The sequence below is a fragment of the Suricata suricatta genome, chromosome 7, assembly GCF_006229205.1.
Source record: "Suricata suricatta isolate VVHF042 chromosome 7, meerkat_22Aug2017_6uvM2_HiC, whole genome shotgun sequence".
NCBI lineage: Eukaryota > Metazoa > Chordata > Mammalia > Carnivora > Herpestidae > Suricata > Suricata suricatta.
In genome coordinates, this window is record NC_043706.1 from 50,083,216 (window position 1) to 50,105,557 (window position 22,342).

At 35.7% G+C, this 22,342-nt stretch overlaps 1 protein-coding gene across 1 annotated transcript in view; it reads left to right on the top strand.

Moving 5' to 3' along the window:
* TINAG (tubulointerstitial nephritis antigen) overlaps positions 1-22,342 on the top strand; it is an 84,906-nt gene that overhangs the window by 27,743 nt on the left and 34,821 nt on the right. The window contains exons 5-9 of the mRNA XM_029944487.1: positions 2,219-2,342; positions 6,101-6,251; positions 8,367-8,547; positions 10,173-10,218; positions 14,034-14,163. Of these exons, the coding sequence (XP_029800347.1) occupies positions 2,219-2,342; positions 6,101-6,251; positions 8,367-8,547; positions 10,173-10,218; positions 14,034-14,163 (632 nt within the window). The remainder of the gene's footprint in view (positions 1-2,218; positions 2,343-6,100; positions 6,252-8,366; positions 8,548-10,172; positions 10,219-14,033; positions 14,164-22,342) is intronic.

Genomic DNA, 22,342 nt, shown 5'->3' on the forward strand with positions numbered 1-22,342 from the left:
GCCACGTTCTTTGGTTCATATGATGCATAGTTTTGCATTAATCCTCAGATCCATTTCCAGGGTGGTCAAAATGGTATGATGCTGATCTACCTGCATTTCAGAGGCAAGACAAGCTTGGGGTCCACATCCTACTCCACCACCCTAACCCCCTTGCCAGTATTTTTTAAGCAATGAATCATAAAAGCAATAAAAGCAGATTGATACTTATAATTTAATTTAATGTGCCTAGAGAGTAAAAATCATTCTTTAAGAGATGAAATCCACCAGTTAGATCTATATCTCCTAATTATTATGACATCTTTATTGAATACCTCCTGTGTGCAAAGGATTCTGGTAGGAATATGGGGATCAAATTCTAAATAACTCAACCAAGCTGAAATGTGTTTGAAGTAAGTGTTGTATCTTTATTGCCTTAACAGAGTAGAAGGGACATATCCTAGCTATGTTATTAAGTTGTAATTCACTAACGTGATAAAATAACAACTCACATTACACCTATTTTTCTAAAAACTTGAGACAACTTAGTATTATAAATGTTTAAAAGCTCACTGATGAGCCACTAATAATAAAATCGGAAAGTATCAGTAATAAGATAGGTATATTTCCATCATAGTTAGAAAGACTCTTTTGAAGAGTGAATCTTTTTCTCTGGAACTGTCTATTCAAGAGCATAAACTGATTCGGCTGCAACTCTAGGTTTCTGCAGTGTGGTCAGTCTAATGGTACAGAATCTGACGTCACCTGGACTTTCATAGTACTGCTCTTAAAGGGATCATGCACGCACTCTGCTGTGATCTGCTTGGCATTTTCTGCACTTTTCTTCCATCACCTAAATAGCAGTGTTTTTCGTAATGGAACTCAGGATTTAATAACTTTGTTATCAGGTGATAGTAGTTTCTTTAAATCAAAACTGAACTCTAATCAATATTCAAGTTTATGAATATTTTGGATGAATACCTTTTCAAGTTGACTTATAAATCTTCCTTTAGTATTTGAAGCAATTATATACTTGTCAGAAGTAACTTTGCAAGATATTGGATCATTAGCTTGACTTGTTGAATGAAATGCACAATTATAAAACTTTTAAATAGGTAAAAATCTAGCTTTTATAGACATTTTATTTCTGTTGCAAAATACCAATGTATTTCTGATATAGTAAGGAAACGATAAATGGACCTTAGTTCTAAATTCTAAAACTTGGGTCTAGTTTCAGATGTATTTCTTCTTTAACTTTCACATGTCATTTAACATTTAGAAGTATGTCTTTTCATTGATAAAATATAGTGAATAATATTTGCCATGGTTATACAGCATAGAGCTATTGAGAAGGTAACATATTGATTATTAGAATAGTTGAGAATTTTAAAGCACTCTCAAAAATATGTGTGATGTATGTGTATGCTTAAGTGATAAAAAATTAATAAATCCTTATTTGGTTTGAGTCCTTATTTTTGAAGTGAAAGTTATCACTCTTTAGAAATGTTTGGAAAAAAACACAGGGTATTGTGTTTGGGATTTTATTTGAGTGATTTGAACAGAGCGAGGTGTAACATTTAATTTACATTCTTAGAAAGACAGCAGCTGAATTCGGCTCTGTCAGGACTTGAATATGGGCTCTGAAGACATAATGGTGGTGTGCGTTTGGCATTCCACACCTTCTGAAACCCTTTTTAATATTCAAGGATTTTATAAATGTCACCCAATTCATCCCAGTTTTGCTTCCTAATAGCTGGTGTAAAACTGGTGTTCCTTGGGGCTCCAAGTATATTAATGCAAAGTTTCACATATGAGTTTTTAAAAAAATTAATTTCATACAGAATCACACTCTCCAATATAAAAGGGACATAAAAGTAAATGTCATTTATGAGGTCAAATTTAAATAAAACCATCCAGTCGCTCATATGGGTGGCCCAAACTCTGATTCAAGAACATAGAAACCTTGGCTAAAATTATTGCTCTGTATGTAACCCAGAAAAATTCTACATCTTGTGCTTATGATTTTACACTATGTTAGGACTGCCTACATTGAGTTATTTTTGTAAACATATATGAAATGGAAATCCTGCACTACTAATACTTTTCAGGGGTGTCAGTCAGAAAATAATAATATACAAAATTAAAAAATAATGATAAATGTTATCAAAGTTTATGTCATTTTTAAAAAACGATTCTTGGGATATATTTGAAGAAATCTGATGCATCTGCCTCTCTTCTTTAGGCCTCTTTACCTGCAACAACTGATCTTCCAGAGTTTTTTATCGCTTCTTATAAATGGCCTGGATGGACTCATGGCCCGTTGGATCAAAAAAATTGTGCTGCATCATGGGCATTTTCTACTGCAAGTAATAAAGTCATTTTGATTACTGCCTTCTAATTCTCCCTTTGACCTAAGATTCTGGAACAGTAGTTAAAATATTTTTAAACTTAGAATATTTAAATGTTAACATTTGGTCAATTTAAATAAAGTTTTTTCTGACCAGAGAAAGTAATCTGAAGATTATATAAATATCGATTTTCACTCTGAAAATTGGTCTTGAGCTTTAGGGTGTAATTTAAAAAATTTATGTTTTTTATTTATTTTTGAGAGACAGAAAGAGATAGTGCGAGCAGAGAAGGGTCAGAGAGAGAGGCAGACACAGAATCTGAAAGAGAGGCTCGGGGCTCTGAGCTAGCTGTTAGCACAGAGCCTGACGCGGGGCTCGAACCCAGGAGCCGTGAGACCATGACCTCAGCCGAAGCTGGACGCTTTACTGACTGAGCCACTCAGGTGTCCCTAAGGTGTAATTTTAAATGGAGAATAAATCAAAAGAACAACAAACAAAAGTTGCCAAAACTTGTTTGTCCTTTGAGAGTTAAATCCAGATGATAAGAAAAGTATAAAATAGCTCTTTATTCATAGTATTGTGTAATATTAATATGAACTTTCTACATACCTATGTAATTCTCCTATTCTTTTCTCTTTATACAATTTGCAATAATATACTTAATTATTAAACTACTTTAATGTAAGCAAACACTTCAGAACAAAATAATACTGGATTAAATTGGTTTTATATCATTTTAGATAAAAGCAAATTTGTAGCTTCTGACTCTAAATTGATGAGTAGTTTCCAAATTAGAATTGCTGTTACTTCAAAAGTGTAAGGAATACTTCTTTTATAGCTACTTTCATATAAGCTCACAAGTCCAGTAAATCAATACTCAGGTTAAATCAAGAGTTAGTCTCTAAATTATCCTCAAAGGAGTGTTAGTCAGATTCTAGCAAGTAACATAAGCCTAACATAATGTTGATTGGCTACTATCAAAGATCTTTATAAAACTATGTTCTAGGCTTTGAAGGTGATTCCAAGAACTGTAAAAGTATTGTAAAATAAGAATATAGGCTCTTAGAGAAGTCAGCTCTGAACGGTTATATTCCTTGGGCCAGGAAAGTACTGGTAAATTGGTCCAAATATCATTGCTTTATAGTAGCAGCTAATTTATTGTAGAAATGATACCTTTGGCCAATCTTACCTTGAGAGTGGCTCCATCTGTTAAGTCTATGCTACTTTCTACTCTAAAACAAATGCTCTCCAGATTTCTGATATTTGTCCTCAAATAGGGAGACTTATTGAGCCTTGTTTCACATGGGTGGAAAAATATTTAATCAGATAAATCTTTTATCATTTTATGTTCATGTGGTTGATGTATTACACCTCTTAGGTGGTATATAAGAATTTAGCCTGAAATTTAAGTTAGACCAGTATTTCTGAAAATGTCTTAGAAAAGAAATTAGTGCTAAAATAGTGAAATTAACTTGCTAGGTTAATTTGGATGGTGTGTTTTGGTGTCCCCAGGTCACAGCCCCATAGATGGCCTCAGGCCAGGGCTAACTCTGGATTTGTTCCCTTACCTAATATGCCAAAATACCAGAAAGGGGGTTTTTGATGCTTTTGTGGTTTCTGATGCAATGGTTTTATATCCTGTGTATTTAGCATGACAAATCAGGCACATGTCATTTATTTATTTTATTTATTTTTTGAGTGTGTTTAGCATAGAAAAGAGTAAACTGGGTTCTCTTAAAGATCTAGAAAATTATGTCAGAAAATATAGTTAAAATTAAAATGTTTTTCAAAGAAGCTGAAAACTATAACATGGAATAAATAAGATATTAAAAAATACACATATATAAAACAACAGTTCTGCAGCCAACAAAATTCAAGCAAGATTCAGAAGAGGCGAAGGAGTTTGAAGTGGCAGGGTGATACCATCACAGAGCAAATGTAGAGATAGAGTAAAATGAGCAGGGCAAGTGATAGGGTCTATCTCATGGGTGCAGGCAATAAGAGTTTTCAGAAGGAGGGTAGAAAACAATTTGCTGAACTGAGTTATCCTTAAGTCTGACTTACTTTAAGTATTTCGAGTTAATTTGGATTAAACATTCACTGAGGTTCAGAAATGTCTGCAGAAGAGCAACATATTGTGTCCCACTGGAATTCAAAATACTTGTCTGTCAGCTGAAATCTACAGATTCATAGAGCTAGAAGGAAGCTCAGAGGTCACATTTTAGAAGACTCTGGTTTTATAAAAGAGGCACAAATAGATAAATGACTTACCCAATCTCAGAAATGATCCTGGAAGCCAGGTTACTGACTCCCTGACTACTGTTATCAAAGTATTCTTTGAACTGGAGACTAGTTACACTAACATTTTCAAATTTACATTTGATTCTGAACACTTGTACTGAAAGTCAAAGCATCAAAAAATTTCTATTTTCTTTGACGAAATAGGGAATGATTTTCTTGAGAATGGCAGAGGTGATAGTAGAATGTCCTTTTCTCTTATGAAATTTATCCCGGCACAGTAGGAGATGGGTAATGAGAAAGAAGTAGGAGGTTATCGATTGAACAGATATTGAGCATTTAAAATGTGCCAGCAATTGCATTACAGAATTGTACATATGCTGTAGTGACATAAAACCACATACATACAGAAATACATATGTAAGTGAATTATTTAAAAATGAATTATTTTAGAATAATTCTAACTTAGCACCTTGAGAAACTCCAGTATACAGATAAGTTTGATGAGCAAAAGCTATAACATCTTCTGAGAAAATTAGATGGGAAGAAGAAAGCTTATGACTTTGTAGCCTTTAGTTAAAAGTAACTAAGTATAAATATCAAGAACAAACTATACCAGGCATCCAACAACAAAAAAATTATACCAAAATGGCACCCATCCCAAGCTTCTCATGATCTTGTCACTCTTACTAGTTTATCAAGGTAGCATAATTGAAGTGATAATGGATTATTATTCTATCCATTGGAGGATTAATTTTTCTAGCCTATTATTCTATGAGGGTGTCATTTTGACTCCTGTTCATCTCTGTAATTTCTAAGACTTAGTTCAGTGCCTGTCACCAAGTAGGCAGCCAATAAATATGTGTTTGGAAAAGAAATGAACTGATTAATAACCACAGTAGGGAATTTTATGTTGATATACATTTATGTCAAGTATAAATAATGTGGTTCTTAGATGGTATATAAGATTGATGTAAGTGTGCATAAATGTATGAATTTTTTCCCAAATGGTTAGCCTAGACACCAGTTTAAAAACCAAGGATTCAGTTTATTTCAATATATTGTATTAATATGGATGAATTTCCAGTTAATATTTCTATAAGGTTTTCTGATTTCCTCAGCTTAGTTGCATTCATTTCAAAAGTTATATATTTAACCATGACTGTACATGAGGTACAGGAGATAGAAATATAAATGAGATAGGATTCTTACCCTCAAGGAGTTACACTTGAAAGAGTCCTTAATGAGAAATTCGTAAGTATATAGAACATGAAAGGAACAAGGAACTAGAAAAGAATGAGGAACTAGAAAAGTCTTTGAAGTTGGTAAGACAATTGAGCAATACCAAAACTGGATAAATATTATGACCAAAATTATGACCCAGTTGAAATTGCTGGGATGCATGATATATTAAGGCCAATGGCCTTAATTTTGAATTCTATAAGGCTCTGGAGACTAGGATTAAAAAAAAAAGCTATGTAAATTATTAAAAATGCCATGTGCCACTAGAATATTAATCAATATTCTGTTTGAAACAGGTGTGGCAGCTGATCGAATAGCAATTCAATCTAAAGGTCTATACACAGCCAATCTATCCCCTCAGAATTTGATCTCTTGCTGTGCCAAGAACCGTCACGGATGCAATAGTGGAAGCATCGATAGGGCTTGGTGGTTCCTGAGAAAACGTGGGTAAATAGCTGCCCAACCTATGTTTGTAGAATTCTTATGTGTTCTGTTTGGGGTTAAAAGAAGGAAAAAATTGAATTTTAAGATTTTTACCAAAAGGCATACATGCTACACCTGTATACATGTATGTATTACATTTAAATATACATTATATTTGGTATCTGCTAAGATTATAAGCTATTGGAAGCAATTATTTGAAGAATGTATATATTTCCTGGCTAAATTAATAGAAAGATTCAAGTAAGCATGGTCTTCTGGTTGCTCTGAGCCAAATGGCTTTACTGGGTCCCCATGGGAATAGAGTCGTTGATATTGTTGATACCTCTGCCTAGCCTTCATCTACCCAAGTAGATGAATAATGCCAGGTAAAAGAAAAAAATGAATATATATATATATATATATATATATGTATCACTCACCTGTATTTTTGCCCTCCACTGAGTGCTCTAGGTTTGTTACAGAACAGTCAGACAATATGAAAGCATAGGTGTCAGATATTAATGGATGGCAATGAATGTCTTTAAAAAATTTTTAATACATTTTGCTTAATAAGGTGGTGCTTAGAATGGACAACTTGGACTGATGCCATTTGGTATAATAGTGCTTGATTGGCTTCTGTTTCATATTGTGGCAAAAATTACTACCCTTTAGAAGCTTAAAAATATAAGTGAACTTTGAGAACAAACTAAATCTTACTGTATTGGTCTGCTCAGGTTACTGTAACAAAATACTATAGACCGGGAAGCTTAAATAGCAGCCCTTTATTTCTCACAGTTCTGGAGGCTGAAAAGTTCAAGACTAGGATACTAGCTTATTAGTCCTGGTGAGAGCCCTCTTCCTAACTTGCCGTTTTGTGTTCTCATAGGGCAGGAAGAGGGCACTAGTATCTCTTCCTCTTCTAAGGGTCCTAAATTTAGGGTGAGGGCACCACCTCATCACTTCATTGAAAGCTCCCGAAGGTGACCTCCATATACCATTAAACTTAGACTTAGGGCTTTAACTCATAGACTTGGGGTGACACAAGTCCATCGATAGCACTTTTTATCCCAGAGTAATATATTTTATGCAAGAATTTTTTGAAGTGTTCATTGTCTTTAGTGGCTTTGCTTTCATCACGCTTCTTGCTCAGATTCTCTTACTCTGTTGAACACTATTGAGTTTTTTTTGAAGCAATCTAGAAAAGTCATTTTATTATTTATTTTCCTTAAGATCTTCTATATTCAATAAATTACATTAGTTTTTGGTACCAAATAATTTGTGCTTTTTGCTATGAGCAGTTTCAAAATTAGAAATAAAAATTATTTTCTTATCTTTTTTAAAAAAATGTTTTTATTTATTTTTGAGAGAGAGAAAGCATCAGCAGGGGAGGGTCAGAGAGAGAGGAAGACACACAATCTGAAGACAGGCTCCAGGCTCTGAGCTAGCTGTCAGCACAGAGCCTGATGCAGGGCTTGAACCCATGAACCATGAGATTATGACCTCAGCGGAAGTCAGATGCTTAACCGACTGAGCCAGTGAGGTGCCCCTATTTTCTTTATCTTTTGTGCAATGTATGCATCTGATTACTTTCTACTTAGTATATACTATTTCTTCCAAAATGAACCACATAAACATAATAATTTAAAACTTATGAGAAGGTATTTATAACTTCATAAAAATGCAAAAGCAAAAACAGAAGCAAAACAACCTTAATTCTAAAACTTACATAATTGATCATTATACCCCACCTCAACATAATAAAATCATAGTCTTTTTCTTATTAAGCTTGGATTTTCTACATTATCCTTATAGACTGAGAATGAAGAAGTCCTACCCCTATGAATATTACCAGATTTTATTGATAGTCACTTTTCATCTTTTAGAAATTCTATACCATAGATAAATTATTTATTAAAGTAGTTTGAAACAAGATTTTTAACATTATACCAAAGAAAAATGAGGGGGCAGGGAAGAGTGTAATATATTGAACTGGTGTATTGGAATTAATCAACACATTGAAAGTTACATGTGTAAGTAGCCAGGAAATTTATAAATGTGTAATTAAGTAAAATTGCACATAGTTCAATATTAGGACATTTTCCTAAGTATTACTTTTACTTCTTTGCTTATTCCTCATAGACTGGTCTCCCATGCATGCTATCCACTTTTCAAGAACCAAAATGCTACCAACTATGGTTGTGCCATGGCAAGTAGGTCTGATGGGCGGGGAAAACGGCATGCCACCAAGCCATGTCCCAACAGCTTCGAGAAATCAAACAGGATCTACCAGTGTTCTCCCCCATACAGAGTCTCATCCAATGTAAGTCTAAGAGGCAAGAATGAAAAGTGGTTAACTTTCTCAAAAATACATAGCTCTGCTGTCATTGAAACTAAAAACTATTATATTCTAAAATAATGCTATGTTTTGACATGTAATTTTTTATATTCTTAAATTGTCCATTAAAGATTCTCAGATTTCTGATCTTTGTAATGTGAGCAGCATGAATGATTATATGATATATATTTCCATACTTGACAAATAAAAGCTAAATCTAACCATTTTTTACTGACTTTCTTGTGGTAGTAGTTCATTGTATCAATCCTTTGCCTTACTCTAGAAAAATAATTGAAGTAGGCATAGCCAAAATGGGAACATGACTCCCTTAGATTCTAATTTTTCATGTTGAAAGGCTGGACAAATTTTACTACATCATATCAGTGTTACCCAGATATGCTCATTTTCAGAATATCTGAACCTTCAGTGGCTTCTGGTTACTTGCAGAATATAGTTCAGTACTCTTTTTTTTTTTTAAGTTTGTTTGTTTGTTTATAGAAAGAGTGAGAATGGGTGAGGGGCAGAGAGAGAAAGAATCCCAATCAGGCTCCAGCACCATCAGCACAGAGCCTGACGTGGGGCTCTATCTCATGAACTGTCAGATATGACCCGAGCTGAAATCAAGCGTCACATGTGAACTGACTGAGCCATCCAGGCATCCCTACAGTTCAGTATTCCTATCATGGCATATAGATCTTCCATGATTTGGTTCTGATCTACCACCTTTACAGACTCTGTCCTGGCAACATTTACCCCTCCAACTGCTCCTAATGCTCATGATAAAAAGGATTCCTGTCTGCTCCCTAACTGCATCATGCTCTCTAATGCTTCTCTACTTAGCCACGGAATGATTCCTCTGACCCAAGTGGTTTTTCCCTCCTATTTCCCTCTGGTAAAATCCCACACGTGTGTCCAGTCCCTGGTCAACACTTCATCTTCTCTGAGAACTTTCCTTGATTCCTACATAAGATTCATTTCCTTTTTAGCTCGTACCCTTGGGAACTTTGTGGTTATCTCTGTAATGTAACTTATTCTATCATAACAGAATTAGTTGTGTTATTCTCCGTCTACTCCACTAAAATGTAAATCCCTGGAGGATAAGTACAGGGTCAGTATTTGTTTCTGTCCTGGTTTTTGGTATATACTATGTAATCGGTGTGCATACATGAATGAATGAAAGAATAAATGAATGACCTGCCCTTAGTCACTGCATAGAAATATTTATATACAAGGTACACGGAGGTACCTTACTAAACACTCACCTGAGGTTGTTTCTGTGATCAAAATAATGGATAAACTGATAAAACATGGTTTTAATTAATTATTTCTTATTTGTGATCATATGAAGCTATTATTTTAAATAATAAGGTAAACATATTATTGGTAAAAGTCAATAAAACACATGGGTGATCTTGTCTTTAGCAACTTGATCAAAGTGGTATTTCACATGTGAGTATTTCAAGGCATGATGAAGAGTAAATTATAAGTGGTCGAGGCACACTAGAAAGTAGAACTCTTAAATTGGTTATATAATACATAACATTATACACCAAATAATAGGTTTAGTGTGCTCTGATAACAATAATGATGTTCAATGATGCTTCTCCTAGGAAACTGAAATAATGAAAGAAATCATGCAAAATGGACCAGTTCAAGGTAAGCTTGGATAGAATAAGGTTGTGTCTTATTCCTTTCTTTAATGAACAGCATTACATTTTATTTCATGCCAAAGGAGCTTAATAAAAGAAAGAAAAATTTTTACTTTTAGAGTGTTCATAAAGGTTCAACAGTTTACGATCAACGCAATTATAGGATATATGTACACCTAATGACTTCACTATTTGCCATTTCATTTTAAGAAGATAGACACATTCATAAATTAAATTTCCAAATACAAGTGGCACATCTAATGAATGTCTGCTAAGACTTTCCAAAAGTGATCATAGACCAAATAGATGGTCGAACATGAAATGCTAAGTGGTGGAGCTCACTTAATTATTCAGTCATATTTAAGTATTAAGTATTAGAAATGTTCTCATCTTCATTTTAAAGGGAATAGGTAATAGATTGGGGGGAAAAATCAAGATTTAGCAATAGAAAAAAAATCTAAATCTTTTTCTTTTTCTATAAGCTCAAAAGATATCAAAAAATCCAGGGTACTTTTGTGTTTTATAATATGCCTTATGTTTTGATCAATTTTCTAAATGTGTTAGGGATAGTGAATTAAAAGTGAATAAGAAATAATACCCTGATTTACATTGACTTTGATTTTTAAGATATCATCTTTGAGACATAGTTCTTCTGCTTGTCTATTTCATTCTGCACTACTGCAATGGATGAAGATAACTTTACCGAGTAAGTTCCCTGTGCTAGACATTGCCTGGAAAAGCATGGAAGAACAAACCTAGCGAGGCCTAAAATGGAAATTTGGGCTGTGAACACATGAAGGGCTCCAAATATATTATCAGTGCAGTGGAATGAATCAAATAAATTTAAATTAACCAAAGTTAAATTAAAACATTTGATATATACCTAAGGAATTATTGGCCAGCATGTGCTTTTGTTTTTGTGAATGCTGATCTAATTAGTATTGGTTCAACATCTAGCAGGAGCCATAGGTTTTAAAGTAATTTTTATTGATCATTATCACCACTTAATATTTATTGGGAAGCTAGAGCTTCCACTAAACGTGTCCTGAATTTAATTCTAAAACTCCTGACTTTACACAAAACATGAAACAAATGAAGAGAATTGTTTTTCCTTATAACTATGTAAGTTTTATAGGCTTTTATAAGAGTGGGGGATTCATAAGTGATTTATATGCATGCTTCATTAAGTTGAGTTCTTGTGACAAATTTAAAAGGAGCACAGGCATTAGAACTCAAGGCTGAATTCAGAATTCCACCTTCTACCTTTGCTACTGAAAAGACTTTGGGCAAGTTATTTAAACTGTCTGTATTTTCAAATCAGTCTAGTAATGTTTGCAGTTTCTTTTAATCAGTTAGAAGAAATTTGGATTGTAATTACTTAAAATTGAGAATTTAAGAATTGAGAATACCTTATTTTTTTAATGTTCAAGTATGTAAATGTTCATGAATTTCACATAATGAATCAAAAATAATCAAAAGTAAGAATCAAAAATAAAAATCTGAAAATAGTAAAGTTGAAATGAAATTATTCAACATCTGTTCAACAAATGTCTGTCAGGAACGTACCTCCTGCCCGCCTGCGCCAGGAGCAGGAGATAGAGCTGAATCAAGGTGGGCTCCATCCTGCCCTCGTCCCGTGTTATAATTCCATGTACCAAGTTTGCTGCAGTTTTCCCAAAGTAAAATTGCACCACAGCAACATATGTAGTTTTATCTTTGTGGGTTCATCAAGTCTGAAGGAAGGAAACACCTTCAATTTAATCATGACGATCTCTTACCCATACTACTTCACTTCGCCTTGTTTTCAACAGTGAAGTGTATATTTTATTCGTGGTGCTTAAGGAGAGTTGAGAAGAGCAGAAGGGGTCAGTAGTTCTGTAGAAGACAGTAACCACTAGTAGTATCTTCATATTTACATAAATGCTGGCTGACTCATCGTGCTGTAAATGCAACGTGTTGCCCAGTTTAACACATAGCATTTTCTCCTCTTTCACTACAAAAGAATGTAAAAGGCAATAGAATGCTGAATAAATAATAATGTGTGCATTCTTCTAAAATCTGAAGACTTACAAATAATTTCAGATGCTGAAAAGAGAAAAATAAGGTCTGCATTGTTGTAGACTCTAAATCTAAATTTCTCTCTTGGCCAGTAAGTGAGTGGATGCAGGATTAAAAGCAAGAGATGGCTAATGTCTGGGGAAGACAAGAGTCCCAAATAAGGGTTCTTGCTTCATAATTATTAAGATCAAAAGGCTTACAGATATGATGGGCGTGTACAAAGAGACAATGAATTGGTGAACATAAACTCACGGGTATGAGGGAAAGGGGTTTTGAAGATCTATGGTGCTTGGGGTTTGGGTCCATATGAAAGAATCCTGGCTCTGAGCAGACCGGCAGATGGTTGTTGACGCCAGACTGGAGGAGCCAGGTCTGTTTATCTTAGCTGGCCTAGGGCCTAAGACTGATAGCGCAAATCACCTCAGGGTTAAGAAGTCACCTTTTCTCCTGTTAATCAGCTCCACTCTGGGTGGCAGCACTTGCAGCCCAGCTGTCTATTGCCCTGTTTACCTAATTTGGTCCTTCCTGTGAAAGTAGCTTTCTGCTACAGTACTAAGTTGGGGGGCACTTTCGCCCTGAATGCCTAATCATGTTTATTTCATATACCCACTTTGTTATGGGGGCCTTAGCCCCTCTTCTCTATCCTTATCCACCTAATCTTGTTTACCCAACCTTGGGTGTGAACATCCTACGCTTCCTGCTTCTTTTTGCCTCCTTAAGCCATGGGTGCAAGCCCGGGGAATTCCTGAGCTTATGTCCCACACCACATCAAGTACAGTTCTATAAATTCTTAAAATCCTATGGGAATTCATTTTAAAGCAGATAAAGAAAAGTTAAACTCTTTTGAGAATATTTAAATCTCATCAGAAAAGGCATGGAACATTAAAAAAAGAAATAAAAGGGAACATTAAAAAGTTATATTTGACTTTGGAGTCAAAGCTTCATTTTGGAATCTATCAAATGCTTGTGACCTTAGTTTTTATTTTATTTAAAAAGCATGTCAAAATAATATAGACAAGCATTATGCACTTTTCAACACACATTTATCTAGTCCCAACTAAAAAAATTTTCAATTCATGTCTTCTAGAAGCATAAAGTCTTCACTCTGAATTATCCTAGCCCTTCAACAAAGCAGCATACGATACAGAAAAGAAGTAATCTAAGTGAAGGAATGAAGGAGAGCTTTATTAAGTATAAGCTCTTACTTTCTGAAGAATACAACAGTGGCTTAGCCCTTCAGAGCTGGGAGGATGAGATCTTGTCAGTGCATTCTTTTGCCAAGGGTTAGCTTTTTATTCAAACTCACCGAGGAAAGAATTGTATTTACTTGGAAGGATTAAGGACCAATTAGTTTAAGCCCTGTTTGCTGAGTTCACCCTTCGCTGCTAGCTTAATTGGAGTTTTAAGAGGTGAAGCCCAAACTTAATGGAGAAACAGCAATCACTGGCCAAGTATACTGGGGCTTGTCTGCAAGGGTCTCAATTCCTGGAAATGGTGCTTCTGTCGATTAGGAATAGATGGTGTTTGAAAGGTATAATGTGTACTTAAGTAATATTCTAAATAACTAAAAGCTGTTTTTATAAGAGAACCAAAAAAAAAGTGCAGCAATTAAATTAAGTAGAAAAGAAAATTAGACTGAATTGCAAAGTCCCTCCTTTAGGCTCCCTATCCATTTAACCATTGATTATTCTGTGAGAATTTCTAGAGGATTTTAAAGAGAATTGTTTAAAATTACTGCATTTATTTTGTTGCGTTTTATTTTAGCCATAATGCAAGTCCATGAAGATTTCTTCCATTATAAGACAGGGATATATAGACATATTCCCAAAAAAACCAATGAAGAATCCCTAGGAAAATATCGAAAGCTTCAGACACATGCCGTCAAACTGACTGGGTAAGGCAATTCCTTAAAAATCTTCACTTAATGCTATTGGAAAATGAAACTGAAAATAAGTGTATATAGTGCATACAGGTCCCAGAATTCGAATTCGCCTTGGTATGAGAGATTTCCATACAAATTAAAAATTATCCAAACCTTGGCCCTATTTATTGGTACTTTAAAAGTCCAATTAAAGGCTCACTCAGTTGAAAAAGATGACCATTTCCTGTCTCACTTGTGAGTGTGTTCTACAAATCTGTTTTAAGGGCAAGAGGAAATATATCATTGGAACAAATTCTGTATGTGGCATAAGCAAGGAAGGGTACAAATCTGAAGTGTATTAGGATTTGGAGAGACAGTTTTGGATGGAATTATAAATGATAGTGATTATGCAGAAAGAAAGAATAGAGTCACCTTTAATTGAGTACAAAATTATTTTTTTAAGTTTATTTATTTATTTTGAGAAAGAAAGAGAGAGAGGAGAGCGAGAGTGGAAGAGGGGCTTAGAGAAAGGAAGACAGAGAATCCCAGTTAGGATCCTCACTTGTCAGTGCAGAAACTTGCACTTGGGCTCAAACTTGTAAAGTGTGAGATCATGACCCATTCGTTGGACACCAGCCCCCTGAGCCATGCAGATACCCCCCAGATTATTTTTTATATGTATGTGAGAATTGTAGGAATTATGCTTATCAATTTGAGAGTAAGATATACTCATCTCCACCAGGACTAGAAATAACTTCAAAATTTGGTTGCATTTCAAGAGTAAGTAATTTCACAAATGGAGCCTACTCACAATGAGAGGGTGGTTATCTGAGACCACCTTCCCCAGTGTCTTCTCCAGCACCGTCTTTAAGATCTTTCTCATAATGTCTCACTACAATTCAAACAAAATGCTACAGGAAAGGTTTTTGTGTCTTTTTCTTTCATTTCCATCTAAACCCTCACTTTTCTCATTTTGCCATAATGGCAAATGACCTTATTCCTGTTGAACATGGTCTTGCTGTCTAAATTTGGTTAAGCTGCACAAAAACAACCTCAGCAACAACCGTGGCACCACCTCCTTCTTACTGAACTTTGAAATGTTCCGAGTCACTTCTAAGGACTGTAGACAAGTTATCTTCTGTGATGTCTCTTTGATGTGTCTCCTTTATTTTAAGTACTCTTATATTTCAATTACAAAATTACCATATTTCTTTGAATCTAAGATACTACTAATTTTATGACTTGTCTTCATTTCAGGGATATGTAAATGTGTGCATCTTAGAATTGTAATATATGGCATTTCATATTAATATAGGATATTGAGAAACTACTGTTGGGGAAAAATCTAAAGATAATTTCACCATCCAGAGATAACTTTTCTTGAGAGTTTGGCATTTTTTTTTATGTTCCTTCTAGGTGTGTGTGTATGTGTGTGTGTGTGTGTGTGTGTGTGTGTGTAGAGACTGGGAGAGAGAGATAGAGAGTGAGAGAGAGAGGTGACTAGATAATTAAACGTATTTCAGAAGAAAATGAGATAGGGAAGTACTTAAAATTTTATGACAAATAAAATGTTGCTGAAGTATTCATTAACAACATATAAGAGTGTCAGTTTCTCAGATTCCCTTTAAATACTGGCTGTTTTGCTTTTCCATTTTAATAGATTGTTCTGTATAGTGTGGGTCACTCAGCATTGCTCCTCTTTCAAGGGTAAGATAGTTTCTGGTTACCCTATAGTTTAGGTTATATGGGACAAGGTGTTTGCCTTAATTTTCTAAAAAAGGTCAACTTTAAAAATAGGGGTGCCTGGGTGACTCAGTTGGTTGAGTGTCTGACTCTGGCTTAGGTCAAGCTCAAGTTTGAGCCTGCATTGGACTCTGCTGTCAGCGTGGAGCCTGCTTTGGATCCTCTGTCCCCCTCTCTGTACCTCCCCCACATGCTTGCTCGCTCTCTCTCTCTCTCAAAACTAAACATTAAAAAAATAAAAAGTAAAATACAGGGGCTCCTGGGTAGTTTAGTGGGCTCTCTAAAATAAAAAAAATTTAAATGCATATATGCTCACTAAATTCATATATAGTGTATGTGTTTACAAAAATGTATTACTTAAAAAGAAAATAGTAAAAAAAATCCTCCCAAATTGTATTAATCTCACTATTAACATTTAGTGAGGAGTATGTCAAGTAAGTCTCTGGTTCTCTGTTGATGAAAAGAGAGACAAACAAAAGTAGACAATATAGGATAATGACATTTTAAAATACTCATATTCAGATTAATTTCACTTGAGTTTAATGAAATGAGGTATTTTTCAGTGCTTCAACACAAGAAGTGCTAGTTCCTAAAAGAACCATTTACACTTAAGAAAAAAATACATTAAGAGAATTATGGATTAGAGTAACAATCCATTTTCAATTATACATTTCAATATAGGATTTTATCTCTTATTAACAAAAATAAGGAAATTCTTCATTCTTTCTTTTTTTTTTTTGAAAGCAAAAGAGAGAGAGAAAGCATGTGTGCTTGGGGGGAAAGGGGAAGAGGGAGGGAGAGAGGGAGGGAGAGAGAGAGAGAAAGAGGGAAAGAGCCCTAAGCAGGCTCCATGTTCAGTACGGAGCCTGCCATAAGGTTCAATCTCACAAACCGTGAGATCATGATGTGAGCCAAAACCAAGAGTAGGACGTCTAACCTACTCAGTCATCTATGTGCCCAGGAACTTTATCACTCTTATATTTCTTCCCATCTCTCTTGCTCTCATACATCTTATATTTATTAGTAATATTATTATTTTTACATATTGCAGGATTATAGAATTTATTTTCTTCTCTGAAATACTATTAATAGTTTAAAATTTTTTGTATATAAATAGAATCAATGATGAGCAAGTATTTTTTATGATGGTTTTTCTCTTTTTTTAAAATATTTATTTATTTATTTATTTTTGAGGGACAGAGAGAGACAGATCATTAGCAGGGGAGGGGCAGAGAGAGAGGGACACACAGAATCAGAAGCAGGCTCCAGGCTCTGAGCTGCCAGCACAGAGCCCGACTCGGGGCTCGAACCCACAGACTGTGAGATCATGACCAGAGCCAAAGTCGAACACTCAACCAACTAAGCCACCCTGAGCCCCTATGATGGCTTTTCTGTCCTTGAATTTAATTTTTTTTTAATTTTTAAAAAATATTTTATTTATTTTTGAGACAGAGAGGGACGGAGCATGAGCGGGGAAGGGCAGAGAGAGAAGGAGACACAGAATCGGAAGCAGACTCCAGGCTCTGAGCTGTCAGCACAGAGCCTGCCACGGGGCTTGAACCCACCAACGTGAGATCATGACCTGAGCTGAAGTCTGAGGCTTAACCGACTGAGCCACCCATGTGCCCTATGTCCTTGAATTTAATTTTATCAGTTATTTGGTTGAATAATTTTTTGAATTATTTTCCAGCAATTGTTTTTTTTCCCCCTGAAATCAATAAGAGCTCTTAATGCCTGCGTTCCCTATTTCCTTCCATGTGTGAGCAAGTGTTGGTTTTGTTTTAATTCAAAAATAGTGTTCTTAGGTATAAAATCCTGGGACTACAGAAGCTTCAGGACTTTGGAGATGTTATTCCAGGGTTTCTGGCATTGAGATTTTCTGCAGAAAATCTAACCAGATGTTTTTGTCTCCTTCTAAGTGACATGAATTTTCTACTAAAATATTCATATTGACTTTGTTTCCCTTCTCCTTGAATTCAATGTGTTCATTTTTTAAAGTACATATTAGATATACATTGGATCTTCTATGTCTGCTATCTCTTTAATAACATTGTAATTGTTGTATGTGATTTCTTTCCATATTATCCCATCTATCCTTGAACATTTATTGTGTTTGGTGCTCATTCTCCAAATGGCTCTCACCTCCAAAATGGTTTTTTGTCTTTTTTTTAACTTTCTCTTGGGGCACCTGGGTGGTTCAGTCTATTCAGTGTCAGACCAGCTCAGGTCATGATCTCGTGGTTTTTGAGCTTGAGCCCCACCTCACTGCCATCAGCCTGTAAGCACAGAGCCCACTTCTGATCCTCTGTCCCCTTCTCTCTGCCTCTCCCCAGCTTGTACTCTCAAAAATATACAAACATTAAAATATTTTTCTTTTTCTTTTGATTGTCTTTCAAGGTTTTTGACTAAGGAGTTAAAAGAGTTCATGTCTGTAATTTGAGTCTATGTCTGACTTCTCTAGTTATTTTGAAGAATTCCTTTTGAGCTGTATGTTCTTCATGGCCTTTCCCCCCACCTACTTTTTAAAAATCTAATCTTGACTCTGTGCATTTCACTCTCTGTCACTTCCTCTCTTTCTAGTCCACTATCTTTACCCTGACCTCAGTAGTTTCTCAGTCCCATACATACTTTCAATTCAATGACTTATGCTATTTAATCTGACTGCTATTTAACAGACCTTCTTGATGCTGAATTTCCTTCCTTATTTAGTTAAGATGCTATGGCAAATCATTATGCTCAATCCCACACCCTGGACTTCTCTGTCCCTGCTTCATGCATTAAACTAGTTTAGCAAAGTCTCAACATTGGTGATATTCTAATCCTTGCTTCATTCATTGAACTTGCTTAGCAAATTCTCAACCCTGGTGAAATTCTAATTGGCTCTTCAAAAATTTTGTATTTGGGGCACCAGGGTGGCTCAGTCTGTTAAGCATCCAGCTTCCAGCTCAGGTCATGATCTCACAGTTCGTGGGTTTGAGCCCCACATCAGGCTCTGTGCTGACAGCTAGCTCAGCGTCTGGAGACTGCTTCGGATTCTGTATCTCCCTCTCTCTCTGACCTTCTCCTACTCACACTGTCTCTCTCTGTCTCTCAAAAATAAATAAAAAACATTAAAAAAAATTTGTGTTTATGTATTTATTTTTTAATACCAGTACGTTAATATACAGTGTTATATTAGTTTCAGGTGTACGATATAGTGATTCAATGATTTTGTACTACTGTACAGAACTGTAAAGTACTGTAATTCTGTAGTACTCGGTGCTCATTATGATAAATGTATTCTTAATCCCTGTCTCTTATTTCACCCATCTCCTCACCTACTTCCCCTCTGGTAACCACCAGTTCTCTATATTTAAGAGTCCATTTTTTGTCTCTTTTTTTCTTTCATTATTTGTTTTGTTTTTTAAACTCCAAATATGGGTGAAATCAGATGGTATTTGTTTCTCTCAGACTTACTTCACTTAACATTATACCCTTTGAGTCCATCCTTGTGTATTCTCTAGCTCCATCAATAGCAAATGGCAAGATCTCATTCTTTTTTATAGCTGAATCATATCGCATTATGTGTGTGTGTGTGTGTGTGTGTGTGTGTAGACACTGATGTACGCACATCATCTTTATTCATCTATTGATGGACACTTGGGCTGCTTCCATTTCTTAGTTATTGCATATAATGCTACAGTAAGCATGGGGGTACCTTTATTTTTTCAAATTAATGATTTCATACTCCTTGAGTATGTAGCCAGCAGTGGAATTACTGAATCATACGGTAATTCTATTTTTAATTTCTTGAGGACCCTCCATACTGTTCTCTGTAGTGGCGGCACCAGCTTGCATTCCCACCAGCAGTGCATGGGGGTTCCTTCTTCTCTACATTCTCCCCAACACTTGTTGTTCCTTATGTTTTGGATTTTAACCATTTTGACATGTGTGAGGTGATATCTTCCTGTCGTTTTGATTTGTATTTCCTTGATGATGAGGGATGTTGAGCATCTTTTCATGTGTCTGTTGGCCATCTGGGTGTATATTTCAGAAGTTTTCACTTTAATTTATAACCACAAATTTCAAGTAGCAATTTAATACTACCAAACAATCAGTTTGGTTTCCTATTCTGCTTACTGCTCTTCCCTTCATTGATTATCTCAAAACTTTCCCTTTTTTCTTGAATTCCCAATACCTACACCCTTGTGTTCTTAACCCATAATCCTGAATTCTGTTTCACCAAAAAGGCTAAAACAATCTGAGAACAACCTCCGTATCACAGATACCACATACCCACATAGCTTCTCTTATACGCTTTTCCCCACTACTTGCATAGATAATGCTCCTACCTCAATTCCTCTTGCTGTAGGGTAGACCCCAGATCCTCTCCACTATTCAAGGGTATGCAGAAGCAATTTTCGCTTTCTTTCTCTGTAAGCAAAAAATTATTTCTCACCTTAGAAGCATGCCATTATTTCTCAGATATTATGAAAACAATTACTTTCAAAATTGTCTGGATTCATTTTTTTTCAGTTCTTCTCTGCTGTTTTCTTAAACCTCTCCATTTTTTCACTCCCCTACTCTTCTGCACAAAAATACTTACTGTAGGTTTACCAATGGCTTTCTCATTGCTATATGCATAAGTCAGAATCCAGACTTGTCAATTTCCTCCTTCTGGATTTTGTTTACTGGCTATGACTTTTCAGTCAACTTCAGCTAGTTTTTCCCCCATGTACTTCTACGCTTCTTACTGTTGCAATGTCCCAGACTCATTTCTTGGTGCTTTGCTGTCTTCTTTTCTCAGTCATTCTCTTACTAGTCTCTGATCTCATCCTAGTTCTGAGTACCATCTAAGTGTGTCACCAAATAAATTAATATCTCCAGTCCAGATCTCTCTCCCCAACGCCGGACTCATACATTCCATGGTCTCCTTGACATCCCCACCTAGATCCCTAATAAATGACTCAAATTCAGCACTTCTAACCTGAACTCCCAATCTTCCTCTTTCTACTTTATGAATAATATTTATCATCTATCATCTATTGATGACAGTAACATCATTCCATACGCTCTGGCTGGAAACCTTGAAATTCTTGGAATTATCTTTTATTTCTTTCCTTGCAACTCACTTCAGATTTCAGAAACTCTGCTGGCTCTTCCATCTTATATCTAGAATCCAACCACTTTTATTGTCTGAACTATCACCACCCTTGCTTGAACCACCATTACTCATTATTTTGTACATGTATCTTCCTGCACTTACCTTTGCCCTCAACAGTCTATTGTCAATAGAGAAATGTTCCTTTTAGAACATTAATCGGATCTTATCACTCCATTGCTCAGAACTCAATTTTCCCGTTTCCCACAGAGTAAAAGCCAAGGTCTTTTCAAAGGCCTCCTTGATCTGAGGGCCCCCCTCATCTGCCTGCCAACACCCTCCTCAACTTTCTGATCTCAATTTCTGTTAATCTGTACCTTGTTCTTCCTGATATGGTATCTTTCAATGTTTCAGGAATCCACACCCCATCTATCTCCCTCTGCCTAAAATGCTTTTAATCATTTGTTTCTATGTCACCATCTGCTTTTTGCTTAGATCTCCTCTTCTCAGTGTGGCTTCCTGACTGACCTATTCAATGCTCCTATCTCCGTTCTTTTCTAGCACCGCTAATCCCCTTTCCCTAATGTACTTATTTATTTTTATAACAATGATCACTTTCTAACATACTATTTAACTTAGTTAGCTTTTTGTGTTGATTGTGATCTCTCTGTCTCCCCTCTCATGAACTCCATAAGAGGAAGTACCTATATTATTCATCAGTATTGTCAAACCACCTAACACAGTGCTGACCTATATTGAATTTAATGCCTTTTTTATCCAAACAATGAATATTCCACCTTATGCTCAATGCTAGTTCTTGTTCAGTCCTCATCTTTAAATGAACCAGGTCTTTGTCAAGAAACAGAATGAGGAGAAGTTGGAGGAAATTGCTGAGGCACTCCTCTGCTGTAAACTGAAATGTATAATTCTTGGGCCCATGCTCATCAAATCAACTCTGTCCTTAGTCCACAGCCCGGAGAGTTTGGTGGGACTCAGAATAAATCCCTTGCAAATATCTTTCCTTCCATATGCTACTCTTTGCCTTTATTTTTGCTCATCTTGCTCCATCTTTCAACCATTGTCTCTGGTGGTTTGCCCAGGATGTCAGCAGCGCATTGAGTTTCCAGTGTGATTTCTTGTTGAGCTGACTTCCCGTGGGTACAGTGGGAAAGAACTGACATAGTGTGACTGCCATGGGCTGCCCATGGCCCACATTATAAAGATCTTGAGAGATATTTCTGGACTGTCTGCATACTTTTAAGGGGAAAATGTACTGGTGAAGGTCTAGAGATGAATGGGAGGGTTGAGGCAAGGGTTGTTGCTCAATAAGTTGTTTGGGTACAGAACAAAATGTATTTTTTCATTATTACTCAAAATTGTTATTTGGGA